The sequence below is a fragment of the Eptesicus fuscus genome, chromosome 16 (genome assembly GCF_027574615.1).
Source record: "Eptesicus fuscus isolate TK198812 chromosome 16, DD_ASM_mEF_20220401, whole genome shotgun sequence".
In the NCBI taxonomy this organism is placed as follows: Eukaryota; Metazoa; Chordata; class Mammalia; order Chiroptera; family Vespertilionidae; genus Eptesicus; species Eptesicus fuscus.
The window spans coordinates 12,055,243-12,070,785 of NC_072488.1; the positions used below are offsets into that span (position 1 = coordinate 12,055,243).

The 15,543-nt window shown below is 47.7% G+C and overlaps 1 protein-coding gene across 2 annotated transcripts; it reads left to right on the forward strand.

Moving 5' to 3' along the window:
- Positions 1–3,433: 3,433 nt before the first annotated feature.
- NRBP1 (nuclear receptor binding protein 1) lies at positions 3,434–15,499 on the forward strand. Of its 2 annotated transcripts, none has more exons than XM_008162301.3 (18): positions 3,434–3,637; positions 7,060–7,289; positions 7,465–7,587; positions 7,774–7,875; positions 8,468–8,557; positions 8,703–8,743; positions 9,110–9,204; positions 10,672–10,755; positions 10,920–10,978; positions 11,144–11,242; positions 13,088–13,220; positions 13,652–13,757; positions 13,897–13,947; positions 14,042–14,177; positions 14,344–14,397; positions 14,485–14,548; positions 14,822–14,877; positions 14,953–15,499. In XM_008162301.3, the coding sequence occupies exons 2-18, from the start codon at positions 7,080–7,082 to the stop codon at positions 15,055–15,057; spliced, it is 1,608 nt and encodes a 535-aa protein (XP_008160523.1). In that variant the 5' UTR covers positions 3,434–3,637; positions 7,060–7,079; the 3' UTR covers positions 15,058–15,499. The 2 variants fall into 2 exon arrangements, with proteins under 2 accessions (XP_008160523.1, XP_054584028.1); XM_054728053.1 differs by lacking the exon at positions 3,434–3,637 and adding an exon at positions 6,929–6,950.
- Positions 15,500–15,543: the final 44 nt, after the last annotated feature.

Here is a 15,543-nt window from a genome sequence, read left to right on the forward strand (position 1 = left end):
ATGGGCCAACTAGCACTACCAGATGCAATTGAGTCTTTCCATCTCTACCTATGTGAGACAAGGAAACTCTCCAGAAGCAAGAGGGAATGAGGCTGCAGGTGAAGCAGCCCGGGAGGCTGCCCTAAAACCAGTGGGGCCTCTACAGATTCTAGTGACTCTTCCAAACCCTGACCTACCTACTACCCACCTCGCCAGCTTACATGGAAACCCAATCTAGAAAAGCTGAAATCCATAACCAATCTTTACTCAAGTTCTTACAGGCTTTACAGTCTACCCAGAAAGCAGTCCAGAAGCATCTCTGATCCGGTCCATCCTTCCACCCTGGTGACTCTGACTGACTCCTACCTGGAAAGGACCACCTCCACAGCAGTCAAGGTCAACGGGATCCCGACGTGGCTTCATCACACCCAGCTTAAGATATCAAGCTTATAGTCCTCATGGGTCAATATAACTCCCTTGCCAACAATGACCCAAAAGAGTCAATGATTTGACTCATGTACATAAAACCAGTGGGGACTGTTGGAGAGTGGGAATTTTTGAGCACTACTGAGACCGTGGACTATGCCCCAGATAGAATTGTCAGTGCTGACACCAGGCCAGGCCTTGAGATATGGTCTCATGGCCACTTCCCAGCACGTAGCCTTCTTTCACAGAACACTGTCAGCTTTCTGGAGAACAGGATGACCCTGTAAATAACATGGTCGTCATTGGCATGATCCTGACGTTGCTTGGGAAAAACTGTTTTGTCTTGGGTTACTTGTTCTGCAAAAACCGGATGTAGTTAATGTGCTTAAAAGCGGTCCTACACAAAGGGTCGCTGCTGCTCTCTGGTCTCCCTGCATGGAGAATGGCAGAGCAGTCGCCGGGTCTCCCAGCCGCCCGGCTAATAAAGGCTCCCTAAATTTTAATTTGGTCTGGGCTCCAGTGGTCGTTCACTCGCATCTGCTCCACAACAATGACCTTGGTTACCGTGATGCTGTTTTATTTTTTTTTTTTTTTTTTTTTTACTCCTCACCTGAGGATACTTTCCATTGATTTTTTAGAGAGTGGAAGAGAGGGAAAGACAGAAATATCGATGTGTGAGAAACACATCAATTGGTTGCCTCCTGCACGCACCCTGACCAGGAATCAAATCCTTTAGTCCACAAGTCTGCAACCAAGGTAGGTGCCCTTGACCCGGAATCAAATCCTTTAGTCCACAAGCCAACACTCTATGCACTGATCCAAACTGGCTAGGGCAGGCGGTTTTAGATACAACACCAAAGATGCAACTCATAAAAGAAAAATAAGCTGGTGCCCTGGCCGGCATGGTTCAGTAGTTTAAATGTCGGCCGTGCACAGAAGGGTCTCAGGTTTGATTTCTGGCCAAGGGCACTAACTGGGTCTCGGTTGCTCTACCTTCCCCTGCAGGGCGTTCATTTGGGGAGGCAACCAGTCAGTGCCTCTCACATGATGTTTCTCTCTCTCTCTCTCTCTCTCTCCCTCTCCCACCCTCCCTTTCACTCTCTCTGAAACGCAATGGAGAAAATATCCTCTGGTGGGAGGAGGGGATCAATGTGTTTGTGTGTGGGGAACGGGGGAATATCTGTAATACTTTCAACAATAAAGAAAAATAAAGAAAATAGCCCTAGCTGGTTTGGCTCAGTGGATAGAGTGTCGGCCTGCGGACTGAAGGGTCCCGGGTTGGATCCCAGGCAAGGGCACATGCTCAGGATGCTAGATCCTCAGTAGGGGGCATGCAGGAGGCAGCCTATCAATGATTCTCTCGCATCATTGATATTTCTCTCCCGCTCCCTTCCTGTCAGAAATCAAGAAAATATATTTTTAAAAATCCTCTGGTGAGGATTAACAACAAAAAATATAAGATGGACTACAGTATAATTGAAAACTTTTGTTCTGGCACCACCTACACCTTTCCTTTCCCCTCTTCTTCCCCCACAGGTGTGTATCTGCTAAACTCGAAGGGTCTTCTGCATGTTTGAAAGGAGCCAATTGAAAAGGAAAGGTTGAAAATGCTATGGCCCAGAGAGAATGGAATGGGAAACTATAAGAATACCATCAGCCCGGCTGACGTAGCTCAGTGGTTGAGCATCGACCTGTGGAACCAGGAGGTCATGGTTCGATTCCCAGTCAGAGCACATGCCCGGGTTGTGGGTTCGATTCCCATTGTGGGGCGTGCAGAAGGCAGCCAATCAATGAGTCTCTCTCATTATTGATGTTTCTCTCTCTCCCTCTCCTTTCCTCTCTGAAATCAATAAAAATACAAAAAAAAAAAAAAAAAAAAAAAAAGGGAAGCTCCTAGCCCTCCCCTCAAAAGAAAATCAACTGATATTTAATGAGTGTTTACTCACAGGCCAGGTGTTCCAATTGCTTTGGAGCTCACAGAAAGAAAGGTTAATCAAGAGAGGAGAAACATCTTTTCTTTGAGATTAGGACAAAGATTTATAATGTCAACTACCTGAAATTGTATGTTAACTTTGGTGGGTAAATCCAAAACAAGGTCCATAACTTTCACTAGATGTCTAACAGTGTTAGAGCCTTCTCTTTCAATGGTAAAATAATTAAGGATGAAAGATTGGTTTTTAAAATCAGTATTTTGAAGTGAAGAAATGAGAAAAGGAGAGGCTTTTGCCAGATTCCTTTTTCTCTCAGTTAAATAGACCTAGAAATTCCCTTTAAGGACAATGAAATTTGGTGATTATGACATTCCCAAGTTCTGATGATGGGTTTATCCTCCTCCCTCCATAATACGTGTCTAAAGGCAGAGTGAACTGCTATCCTTCAGGCTTTGTTTGGTTTTAGCAGATCTACCGGGTCTCCCAGAATCTCACCCCCCCCCCAAAAAAAAAAACCACATCTTTTCAAGGAAGTCTTATTTGATGAGTCTTACTGTTTTGGATTTGACTCTTACCAATTTTCGGTAAATAGCTTAATGCCGCTGATTCAGTTTTTTGCAGTTGTCCACTATCATTGAATGATAATTTCAATTTCTTATGAGGAGCAAATGAGATAAACATCTGTGAAAATCTCTGACAAAGTTTTGGCAAATATCAGTGCTATGCAATCACAAAACATCAACTGTTTTCAGCGTTAATGGTTCAGTAATTTTTTAAAGCTTTCTGAATAACTGGAGCTCTGCGAAGTCTCCCCAAATAATGAAAGTGGGTGGGCGCTCCTCTAGAAGTGAAGCTGCTACTTTGGCTCCTTTTGTCTTTCAGTCGGACAAAAACTGTCATGGCGCCTTCAAAAAGAGGGAGAAGGCCTTCCCTTCGCCCAGCGGAACCTCCCGGGGCACCTGGAATGGACGGACGAGTGGACAGAGATGAGCCCCGGTTGAGACCGAAAAGATGGAAACCTCGGAGAGGTCTCGGCCGGACAAGCTCAAGGGGAGGAGACCGGGTTGAAAGCGATCCCAGCCGGCGACCATCTATCCGAGGCACCGCCCTCCCCGGCGCCCTTGTCCAATGGAAACGCAACGGCAATGCGGCACCGCCCATCTGTTGGTCGGGACGCCGAGAGGGCGGGGCCCACAGTTCGGTTGCGCGGCGGAGCGCAGCTGTGAGGGAGGCTCTCGGATCGGCTGCCCCGGAACCTGAGCTGGAGCTGAAGCGCAGGCTGCGGGAAGCCGAGTCGGCAGGTGAGCGCCGAGGGGGATGGGTGGGTGGATGGGGTCAGGCGAGAGGATGGAAGTGTCGGTCTCCGCGGCCCGGGGCGGGGGGACCCCGGCAGGCGGGTGTCTGGGCGGCCCTGCTTACTCGGCGGCCCAGGCCCGGCCCGCGGGAGCCGAGGGGCCGGGCCTGGGCCCCACAGTCAGGGCCGGGCCCTCCGTCACCTCCCCGGAGTGGCGGCGACGGCGGACGGCGGCCCAGAACCCTGCCGGCGCCGGGCGCGAGGTCCGGCGTTCCTGTCCAACTCTGGCTGCCGAGAGGCGGGGCTGGCCGCGCGGCGGGGGCGGGGGCGGCGGGCGCGGGCCGGGCGGCCTGCGGAAGCGCAGCCACGGGGCCGCGCCTGCTCGCGGGGTCGGCGCGATGACTGCGCGGGGGCGTGGCCTGCGCCCGTGGCGGCGCCGCGGGCCCTCGGGTGCTGAGGTGGCCGCCGCTCGCTCCCCGGCCTGCCTGGCGGCCTGCCTGCGGGGCCGGCGTTCCCTGGCCGACACCTGGCAGGGCGACCTGTTGGAGTGTGAGATTCCTCCCCTGAGCTTGCTGTGTATCTGACCGAAGAGCCCGTAGACCTGTCTCAGAGGCCCTCTTGGTCCGATCTGGGTGAGCGCAGCCGAGAGGCTTGTGGCCTGCCGAGCTTTTGGCTGAGTTGCAATGCAGAGGGGCTGCGGTCCAAGAAATGGAAGTCTCAGAGAAAAACTTTGCAGGATGATCTGCCTACATTGCTCAGAAATGAACACACTGTGCATCTCGGGATTCCTTTAGGGGCGTAAATGGCCTTTTCCGTATGTGGTTTATTCAAACCTTTGAACGACCCTGGGCAAAACTCCCAGTGTTGCCAAGATTTCTTCATCAGGAGGGGGAGTGCTGGGGGGTCTCGGCATTGCCTTTATTTTGCCTACTGGGGAAAGATTGGGGAGGGAGAGGACAAGCACATTCAAAGGGCATCCTATGATTGATGAAAGTTTGGCTCTTCTTGTGGTGCCCTACTGTGGATTAATAGTCTGTGTTCTGGGTCTAGAGGTTTCTTTAGAGTCCATTGGCTACAGGCTTCCAGTATTAGAATTCCACTAGTATTTCCTATTGTAATCTAGCTGGAAATTTCCCTTAGCTGTTCGGATTCCGGATATATTCTATATTAATAGCTGCTCTAGAAAGTAACCAAAATTAACTCATATTCTGGTGGATTACTAACACATTCACATTATAGCTTTCCTGGCTGGTTGAATAAAATGTTTCATAGTCAAGAACCTAGAAAATAGCCCTAACCAGTTTGGCTCAGTGGATAGAGGGTCGGCCTATGGACTGAAAGGTCCCAGGTTTGATTCCGGTCAAGGGCACATCCCCAGTAGGGGGTGTTCAGGAGGCAGCTGGTCGATGTTTCTTTCTCATCGATGTTTCTAACTCTCTATCCCTCTCCCTTCCTCTCTGTAAAAAGTCAATTTAAAAAAATAACCTAGAAAATAACATAGGGAAATAATATCTTGCCAGATTTTTCTCTGTATGCTTTGTTGCTCTCTGGTATTTTGTAGGGTGTCATCTAATAAAAATCTCCTGACTTGAGTTAAAAGTAGTGTAGGTTAGCCCATCGGACTTCGGACTGAAGGGCCCTGGGTTCAATTCCAGTCAGGGCACATGGCCGGGTTGCAGGGTTGATCCCCAGTAGGGGGTGTGCAGGAGGCAGCCAATCAATGATTCTCTCTCATCATTGATGTTTCTGTCTTTCTCTTTCTCTCCCTTCCTCTCTGAAATCAATAAACATGTATTTTTTTAAAAAACATAGTATAGGTTGGGGGAAGAGATGGACAGAAGGGGAAATTCTCAAGTTCTAAAAAGAAATGAGTTTTTTTCAAAAGATTGGTGTTGATCAGAGATCTGTATTCTGAACTGTGAGGAACAACTCTACTTTCCAGGATAGCATTTTCATACTGGAGAGCGCTCCCTTGAGACCAGCACACACAAGTTCCAACTCCTTCACACCTTTTGTTGTTAGAGAAATGGAATAACAGACTATGGTTGTTCTATGACTATCTGGACAATTAGTGACTTTTAGCTTTTGAGCATTCTTTTTCTTCCAGTAGCTATGCCCCTGAAAAAATGTTATGCTGTATAGTACTTTAGTATTTGTTCCTATAACTACTTGTTTTTTTTAATATATTTTATTGATTTTTTACAGAGAGGAAGAGAGAGGGATAGAGAGTTAGAAACATCGATGAGAGAGAAACATCGATCAGCTGCCTCCTGCACACCCCCTACTGGGGATGTGCCCGCAACCAAGGTACATGCCCTTGACCGGAATCGAACCTGGGACCTTTCAGTCCGCAGGCCGACGCTCTATCCACTGAGCCAAACCGGTTTTGGCATTGTTCCTATAACTACTTGTAATTGCAAGGAGTACAGGAAGGTGGATCCAGTGCCCAGGGGATGGTGCCTTTGAGCCATGGAAGGCTGAATGATGTACAGTTTCTTGAGTTATTTGTTCTAGAAAGGGGTACATATGTCAGATCCAGTGCCCCAGGGGATGGTGCCTTTGAGCCATGTGAATGAAATGAAAGCTGGAAGCTTAAAGTCTGAGATCTGCTTTAAATTTGTGACTCCATGAGTATAAACGTCGTTTTCTTTTATTCATTGTATCTCAAGCACCTAGCCCAGTGCTTGGCCCATAATAAGTGCTTAATACATATTTGTTGAATGAGTGAATGAGAAAAAATGTTGCTATTCAATACCCATTTGCCACACTCACATCACAGGGAAGGTGAGGTCATCAGGGATGACGTCACTAACCACTGCCTGTCACCTGGCCCAAGGGTGGCCTCCCCATGGACTGGCAGGCTCCTTGTCTGTGTAGGAGGGATGGATAGTGAATGCCAAGGTTAGTTCTAGTGGAATTAGTCAGCTGAGGGGTTCACAAGATAAATTGGCTGAGGGTGCTACAGGTCCAGCCTTTGGGTTGGATAAGTGGAACATTTTGGGGTTTGGAGTAATCTGTTCTGAACAGTGTCCATGTAGCTTAGTTCTTGAGCATAGTGCAAATAGGGCAGATGAGGATTCAAAGGGAAGGCTATTGAGCAAATATTTGCTGAGAAAAAAATGGGGCCCCTGGTTTTGCTCTTCATTTGGACTTTACTAAGGGTGCTTTATACTAGTATTGCCATAAATTTTGTGTTTGCCACTCTTGGGTGGGTCATCTTCAACCAAACTAGCTTCTCTTCTCTAGATTAGGAGAGTAGTTAAGGCGTTAGTGTTCAGACAGGACTATTTCTGCGTTTGGATTTTAAGGAAACAAAGGAGGTATGTTTTTTCTTTTTAATCCCAGATGATGTTTTTTAGGATTAAATCTTTATAGATCTATCCTGACTCTTTCTGCCTTCTTCATCCATCCTTGCCCCAACCAATGCAGGCCTGAGTGTTTGTTCCAGCATGTCGGAGGGGGAGTCCCAGACAGTACTCAGCAGTGGCTCAGACCCAAAGGTAGAATCTTCATCCTCAGCTCCTGGCCTGACGTCAGTGTCACCTCCCGTGACTTCCACGACCTCAGCTGCTTCCCCAGAGGAAGAAGAAGAAAGTGAAGATGAGTCTGAGATCTTGGAAGAATCACCCTGTGGGCGTTGGCAGAAGAGGCGAGAAGAGGTAAGGTGATGGAAGTGTCACTTTTAGGAGAGTGAATTCTAACAGGTGAGAAGTAGAGGGGCAAATTCTCAAAGGTACAGACCAAACTTCAACAGGTCAGAGCCTAGGTGAAGATGGAGTATTAAAATTGGGGGCTCGTGAGGTAACTATAATTACCTTTCATTTGAATTCTTAGGTGAATCAGCGGAATGTACCAGGTATTGACAGTGCATACCTGGCCATGGATACAGAGGAGGGCGTAGAGGTTGTGTGGAATGAGGTACAATTCTCTGAGCGCAAGAACTACAAGCTGCAGGAGGTAGGTAATGGTGAAATGATACAGTGTCTATAGGGTGTTAGAATGCTGGTATTAAAGGAATTGGTGTTGGGAAGCTGACCAAGTAGAGTATGTTGGAGTTAGATCATTTTGGGGAGGGATAAGGAATGGCTTTTCAGGATTACAATGATTTCTAACCCAATAATCCCTCTGTCTCCCCTGCTCCAGGAAAAGGTCCGAGCTGTGTTTGATAATCTGATTCAGTTGGAACATCTCAACATTGTTAAGTTTCACAAGTATTGGGCTGACATTAAAGAGAACAAGGCCAGGGTAAGAACTTCTTCCTGAGCTTACTGCAAGAAACTAGCTACGTTTATTTTTACTTTACACCCAGATATTAAAACAAGATAGTTTTGAAACAGAGCTGGAATCAACTGGTATGAGAGTAGGGCTTTGACTACCACCTGTGCCTTTTGTCTGGTTATAGATGGGGCAGAAATGAGTGAACTTTTATTTTCTCCTTCCCATACATAGCTCAGTAGTTTTCATTGTACTACTAAATTTAGGAAGTGGACCTTGCAGGTGTGGCTTAGTTGATTGAGCATCGTCCGTACACTGGAAGGTCGCTGGTTTGATTCCCGGTCAGAGTACATGCCCAGATTGAGGTTCAGGGTTCCTGTTGGGGGTCAACCAATTGATGTTTCTCTCTTGCTCTAAAAATCAACAAAAAAATATTTCAAAAAAAGAGATGAATTCCTGAAAAACATTAAAATAAAATTTAAGGAAGTGGTATTAAAACAAAAAAAGAGAAACTTAAAAACAAAACCAAGCTTCCAAATTTATATATATGTGGTGTTTACGTATATAAAGGCAGGGGATCATTTCTGCTATAAAGCCTTATTTGTGTGCTTTGCCTCTCTAGGTCATTTTTATCACAGAATACATGTCATCTGGTAGTCTTAAACAGTTTTTGAAGAAGACCAAAAAGAACCACAAGACTATGAATGAAAAGGTATGGAGGGAGAACAAAGTTTTAAGCTGGTTTGGGGGTTTCAAAAATATTATGTTAATTATAAAGCTGATGAGGAAGGGCCGGAGGGAACTGTGAAGAAGGTTGAGAGAGGGATTACTGCTGCCCCTTGCTCACTCTGTTCCAGGCTTGGAAGCGCTGGTGCACACAAATCCTCTCTGCTCTAAGGTATGTAGGGTCTGGTTAGTGTCTTTCCCGTGTCTCCTGACTTAGTTCCTCCAAAGAGATTTCAGAGCACTATTCTGCTGTTTTTGCTGCCTCACCCCACTTTTAGTCGTATCCTGTCAAGACTAGGCCCCCATGAGTCTTTTAATGGGTCCTTCCTAATATCCTAAACCCAATACTGTCTCCCAGCTCTTTCTCCCAGTGCCTATCCAGCTATTTAACTCATCAGGCATAATGGAGATTCAGAGTGTGGGGATTATCTTTGTGGTGACCAGCAGGAGATCACCAGGCCCTTGCTCTTCTTAACCCCTGGGTTCCCCCTGCCCTTAATTTCCCAGTGGCCCCTCTAACAGCCCAGTGCCCCCACAGCTACCTGCACTCCTGTGACCCCCCCATCATCCATGGGAACCTGACCTGTGACACCATCTTCATCCAGCACAACGGACTCATCAAGATTGGCTCTGGTGAGGGGAGGGAGAGGTTCTGGGCAGGGGAGCCTCGGGATTTTGGGAACCATGGGGGTAAGACGAAAGGAATGGGGAGAACAGAGCAAAATTCTGAGGTGTGGGCTGGTGATAAGAGAAAGGACCTTTCTAGGGGTAATTCATAGGGAGAGGCCAGTCAGTAGAAAGGGTGTAGGGCCTAATCCTAGTTGTACACCTTTTTGGAGGGAAATGTAAATACAGAGAATCACAGAGACCTTGATAGGAGGTTGGGAAAGGGCAAGAAGAGATGGGTGTAAGGTCTAACTTGAGCCTCGGGCTGGACCCTACCAAAGGAGGTTCCAGGCTGTGCCTGCTGTGAGTGCTTTCATTTGCTGTGTATCTGTGTGCAGTGTCTAACATCTCTGTGTGCCGTGTTTGTGTGGGATTTGCGTGGCCATTTGTCTGGGGCTTGGCTGCTCCATCGCTCACAACTTTTCTCTGTTTTCCTCCCTCCCGCTTACGGGCTGCTCTGTTCCCAACAGTGTTTCATAGGATTTTTGCTAATGGTGAGAGCTCCCTCTGCCCCACATGGGGCTCTGTTTGTGCTCCTTCTGCTCCCCTTTGCGGCTGCCCAGTGCATGCAGTCGTGGGAGCAACCCCTATAGTCCTACCTCCCCTGCCTAATTATGCCTGTTTCGCTTCTGCCCTGCCAGCCGTTCACCTGCTTGCCCTTCCATAACCTGCTTGTTTCCTACGGACTTGCCTGGCTGGCCACTGACATCCTAGATTCTTATTCCCCTCATCATCAGGCTGGTTCCCTAAATCATACTGTGCTCCCAAACTCTGTGACATGAAGTCATTGTTTATGATTTGAGTGAGTCCAAATTGGGCCTGACCCAGGTTCCTCGTTCAGCTGTGTGGCAGGCAATGCTGAAGGATAAGGGGATAGAGCAGGGGTCTAACATTTTTCATGGATTAAAAGTGAAAGTGACTCAAGGATATTGGTTCAATTTTGAGCTATTCCTGAGTTTTAGTCAGCAGAGGTGGGCAAGAAGGAGGTTGTGTCCTTCTTATCTTTTAAGTTTCCGAGGTCTCAGATGGTCCTAGAGTAGGAAGGGCTGCCTCTTATTTCATGCTGTTTGCAGAGTGGGTGAAAGAACTACACCAGACCTTTTCCTGTGGTGAGGGATTAGATGTGCCTGGGCTGTGGGATAGGTGAAAGTTTCTCCTTAGCCTGGATTGCTCCGTGGCTAGCCCAAGCCCCATGTACCTGTTGGTTTAGTGTGGACCCTTTGTTGCAACTGAATTAGGGGTTCGATGAGAAGTGGTAGACCTGAGAAAGGTGAGGCAGGTGGTGCTCGGGTGTAGTCTGTAGTTGATGGGAGAGGGTCTGTGCCCTTTTGAGGGTTGGAGACTTCAGGAGAGAATTTGGCGTTTGGGGGCCTCTCTGGAGTGTGACTGCTTTGTTCATGGTGGTCAGATTGTGGGTATCTCCCCTACTCCCAGTGGCTCCTGACACTATCAACAATCATGTGAAGACTTGTCGAGAAGAGCAGAAGAATCTACACTTCTTTGCACCAGAATACGGAGGTGAGGCATTGCAGTTTTTCTGCCCTCTCCCCATCCTGTTTTCCACAGAAGTAACAACTGAAACTGCTAGTCCTTCTCTACTGGCATACAAAATTTTTTAAAAGGCGTTTCTGCCATGCCCTGCTCCCATCCTTATTCACCAAAGCCTCCTCTGTTTTCCTTAGAAGTCACTAACGTGACAACGGCCGTAGACATCTACTCCTTTGGCATGTGTGCACTAGAGGTGAGGAAACCACATCAGGGAAGGGTGGTGGTGATGGAAAGGGGTCAAATTAGCAGATGGAAGGGAAATGGGGGGAGGACAAGTAAAGTACTGGTCTTGAGGGAGTGACTTGGAACACTGAGGTTCTTAGTTCTCCACTTGCCTTTTTATCCCCCCTTGCTGCAGATGGCAGTGCTGGAGATTCAGGGCAACGGAGACTCCTCGTATGTGCCACAGGAAGCCATCAGCAGTGCCATCCAGCTTCTAGAAGACCCGTTACAGAGGGTAAGAGTCTTCAGGGTCACTTTCTCCTTAACAGACTTTGGAAATGTCTTCAGTTTTCCTTCCATTCTACCTGCTGGGAATGTGCTCTCTTCTAAGAGCAAGAGAACATAACCAGAAAGGACATGCAAAAACAGTAAACATTTCCCTATGTGGTGACTACCGTGTGTTTTGTATATACACACAGTTCAGGGTTTATGAGGGTAATAATGGGGTTAAAGGTTATGCATTAATTCAGTATGGAGGTAAACTAATTTGATGGTTATCTCAGGTAATTGGTATACACTCTAAGACGGGTAGAAAACCTTTTTTCTGACAACAGTCATTTGGATATTTATAACATCATTCATGGGCCATACAAAAGTATCAACTTAAAACTTAGTCTGCTATATTTGGTCAAACCTTTAATTAACTCACCCCTAATGCCTTGGCTCTAAGACATCTGTCTTGATATTTTTAAATAAATCAATCAGTTTTAACTTGATCAGTCATTTGGGGACACACATACGGTTGACCTTGAACAACACGGGGTAGGAGTACCAACCCCCTGTGCGGTCAAAAATCTGCATATAACTTTTGGCTCCCCTAAAACTTGTAAGTTATGCCTTGGTATCCACAGGGGATTGGTTCCAGGACCCCCTGTGGATACCAAACTCTGGGGATGCCCAAGTCCCCTGTATAAATGGCATATATCAATGCATACTGTCTGCCCACTTCAACCACGGATTGAAAACAGTACAGGTATTTATTGAAACAAATCTAAGTGTAAGTGAACCCATGCAGTTCAAACTCATGTTGTTCATGGGTCAACTGTAGTTTTAGTTAGGGAAAGTGACCTTAAATAATGAGCCAAGACTTAAAGAATTAGAAGGGTTATGAGTCAGTAGATAAACTACAGTAAGGGAAGTCAGGACAGGAGTGTCCAAACAAAGATAGTTTGTAACTCATTACATTAAGTGTGAACGGGAGAGAAATGAAAGAAGACTAATGGAAAGTCTTGAGCCCTGGCTGGTTTGGCTCAGTGGATAGAGTATCGGCCTGGGGACTGAAGGGTCCCAGGTTCGATTCCAGTAAAGGGCACATGCCTGGGTTGTGGGCTCGATCCCCAGTGGGGGGGCGTGTGGGAGGCAGCCAATCAATGACTTTTTCTCATCATTGATGTTTCTATCTTTCTCTCGCTCTCCCTTCCTCTCTGAAATCAATAAAATTATATTTTAAAAAAAAAATCTTGAGGCTATTGTGGAATAAGTTTCCAGGTCAGTGTTAGGAGTGGTGTGTTCAAGGGAAAGATTAGGGATATGACATTATGGGCCTTCAAGATTGAAAGGAGGAAAAGTTAATTATCATGGGACCTATGGAGATGGAAAGGGGTGATTTAGAAGAGGCATGGGGAAATCCAGTGCATTTAATAAGTGTAGTGGACAAAGGAAATTGTGGTTCTAGGCTCAGGAAATAAAAGGATGTTGAATATTATTGACCGCAATGAATATGTTTGGGAAAAGATAAATTTGGCGAGGGTTGGAGAAGATAAGTAGGCAGTGAGTTGGGCCAATAAAGCAGAGAGGTAGAAAATAAGGAAAATAAAGTTTGAACAGTAAAGAAAAGAGAAAGCTTATGGTTGGAGAGCAGAAAAATAATTATTAAAACCAGAAGGGCAGTGAATGATACCTTTTATATAATACCTTATAGTTCTCAAAGCCCTTTCCAATAACATTTAGCAATTGGTTTCCTCAACTAGTGTTGAGCACCTAGTATATACAAAGCCCTGTGCTAAGTATAATGAGAGAGAGAAAGAATACAGTGGGTGCTTGCCAAATGCCTGCTTTACTTCCTTGTTCCCTTTTCCAGGAATTCATTCAAAAGTGCCTGCAGTCTGAGCCTGCTCGCAGACCAACAGCCAGAGAACTTCTGTTCCACCCAGCACTGTTTGAAGTGCCCTCACTGAAACTCCTTGCTGCCCACTGCATTGTGGGACACCAACGTGAGTCCTGTTGGCCCTCTTAGGAATTTTCTTTTTATCTGGAGTCTTATAACTATCACTGGCATGCTATTTTTCTCTTCTACTTTGAAAGGGATTCTTTTTTTGTTGTTAATCCTCACCAGAGGATATTTTTTCCATTGCTTTTCAGAGAGAGTGGAAGGAAGTGAGGGAGGGGAAAGAAGGGAGAGAGAGAGATACAGAGACAGAGACATCGATTTAAGAGAGACACAATGACTGGTTGCCTCACGCACCCAGGTATGTGCCCTTGACCAGGAATCAAACCTGCAACCTTTTGGTGCTGGGCTGACACTCTAACCACTGAGTACACCAGCCAGGGCTAAGGGATTCTTAACCCCCCCAGGACCTCTGTACCTTCTATGACATTAGACTGACTATCCCTAGATAACTTATCATTCTGTCATGCCCTCCAGACATGATTCCAGAGAATGCACTGGAGGAGATCACCAAAAACATGGATACCAGTGCTGTACTGGCTGAAATCCCTGCAGGACCAGGAAGAGAACCAGTTCAGACTTTGTGAGTAACTGAGGGTCTGAAAGGGACAGATTGGTCACTACCACCCTGAGGATTCTGTCAACTGTCCATTCTCTGGGAGTGGTTGAATCGACTGTTTTGCTTGTTTCCTTCCTTCCATCATCTGTCTTTTCTCCTCCAGGTATTCTCAGTCACCAGCTCTGGAATTGGATAAGTTCCTCGAAGATGTCAGGTGAGAGGGGAGTGAGGCGGCTTTCTTGAGGAAGCAGGGGTGAGCGTCCTAAGGCATGCACAGAGCCCACGTGACTTGTCTGATCTCCCTTTAGGAATGGGATCTACCCCCTGACAGCCTTTGGGCTGCCTCGGCCCCAGCAGCCACAGCAGGAGGAGGTGACATCACCTGTGGTGCCCCCCTCTGTCAAGACTCCAACACCTGAACCAGCTGAGGTGGAGACCCGCAAGGTGGGGCTCTGTGGGTATGGATGTTGGTATGGTTATGGTGGAAGGGAGAAGAGGACATCTCAAATAAGGCTTCGTCCTTTGAAGAAAAGAATGTGCTTCTGCTCCCTGGCAACCATGTCACTCCCTGGTCCCTCCTCTAGTCACCTTCTCTGTCCCTTCTCCCCAGGTGGTGCTGATGCAATGCAACATTGAGTCAGTGGAGGAGGGAGTCAAACACCACGTAAGGCTCAGGGCCAGGGCTGCATAGGGTTGGGCGGCCAGAGGGTGGAGAAGAGGAGCCTCATTTCCTGACTGTCCTCTTCTCCAGCTAACGCTTCTGCTGAAGCTGGAGGACAAACTGAACCGGCACCTGAGCTGTGACCTGATGCCAAGTGAGTCTCTCCTTCCCCTCAGAGGAGGGAGTCTATGAGCCTTATCTGTGAGGGGCACATGCAGGGGTGGGGACATGCAGGGGTGGGGAAGGTGGCAGGGCAGTAACACACTGACCCACATAAATGAATGTATTAGCCCCTAAAATTTAAGGGTGGATCTGATAGTTTTGCTTGTATCATTCTTTCCCAGCCAGAGTAGACCGACTGGGGCTCTTGGAAGGGCTCCGTGCCTCACTTGCACCGTGTACTCACGCTCTCCTGTTTCTCTGTCAGATGAGAACATCCCTGAGTTGGCGGCTGAGCTGGTGCAGCTGGGCTTCATTAGTGAGGTGAGGTTTCTGCCTTCAGCTGCGGGGCTGCCTCCGTTCCTCTCTCCGCGGGTCTCACTGAGCTTTCTCCCTCAGGCTGACCAGAGCCGGCTGACTTCTCTGCTAGAGGAGACCCTGAACAAGTTCAATTTTGCCAGGAACAGCACCCTCAACTCAGCTGCTGTCACAGTCTCCTCTTAGAGCTTACTCGGGCCAGGCCCCTAATCTGAGCTGTGGCTGTCACTGACGGCTGCAGCCTTCCCGCCCCTTCCCCTCAGTCAGTATTACCCTGTGAGGCTCCCTCTCCTTTGTTATTTAGGAGGGCTTTGGGGCTCCGTGGTTCTGAGCATCACCCTACCCCTTCCCCTTCTCTTCCTCCCTCTGCACTTTGTTTACTTGTTTTGCACAGACGTGGGCCTGGGCCTCCTCAGCAGCCGCCTTCTAGTTGGGGGTCAGTAGCTGATCTGCCGGCTCCTGCCCAGCCTGTGTGGAAAGGAGGCCCACGGCGCTGGGGGAGCTGAATTCTACAATCCCGCTGGGGCGGAGGGGGCGGGAGAGAAGGGTGGTGCTGCAGTGGTGGCCCGGGGGGGCCATTCAATTCGCCTCAGTTGCTGCTGTAATAAAAGTCTACTTTTTGCTAAAAGCGTCCAGTGTGTCTGCGCCTTCCGGGTAGGTGGAGCGGGGCGC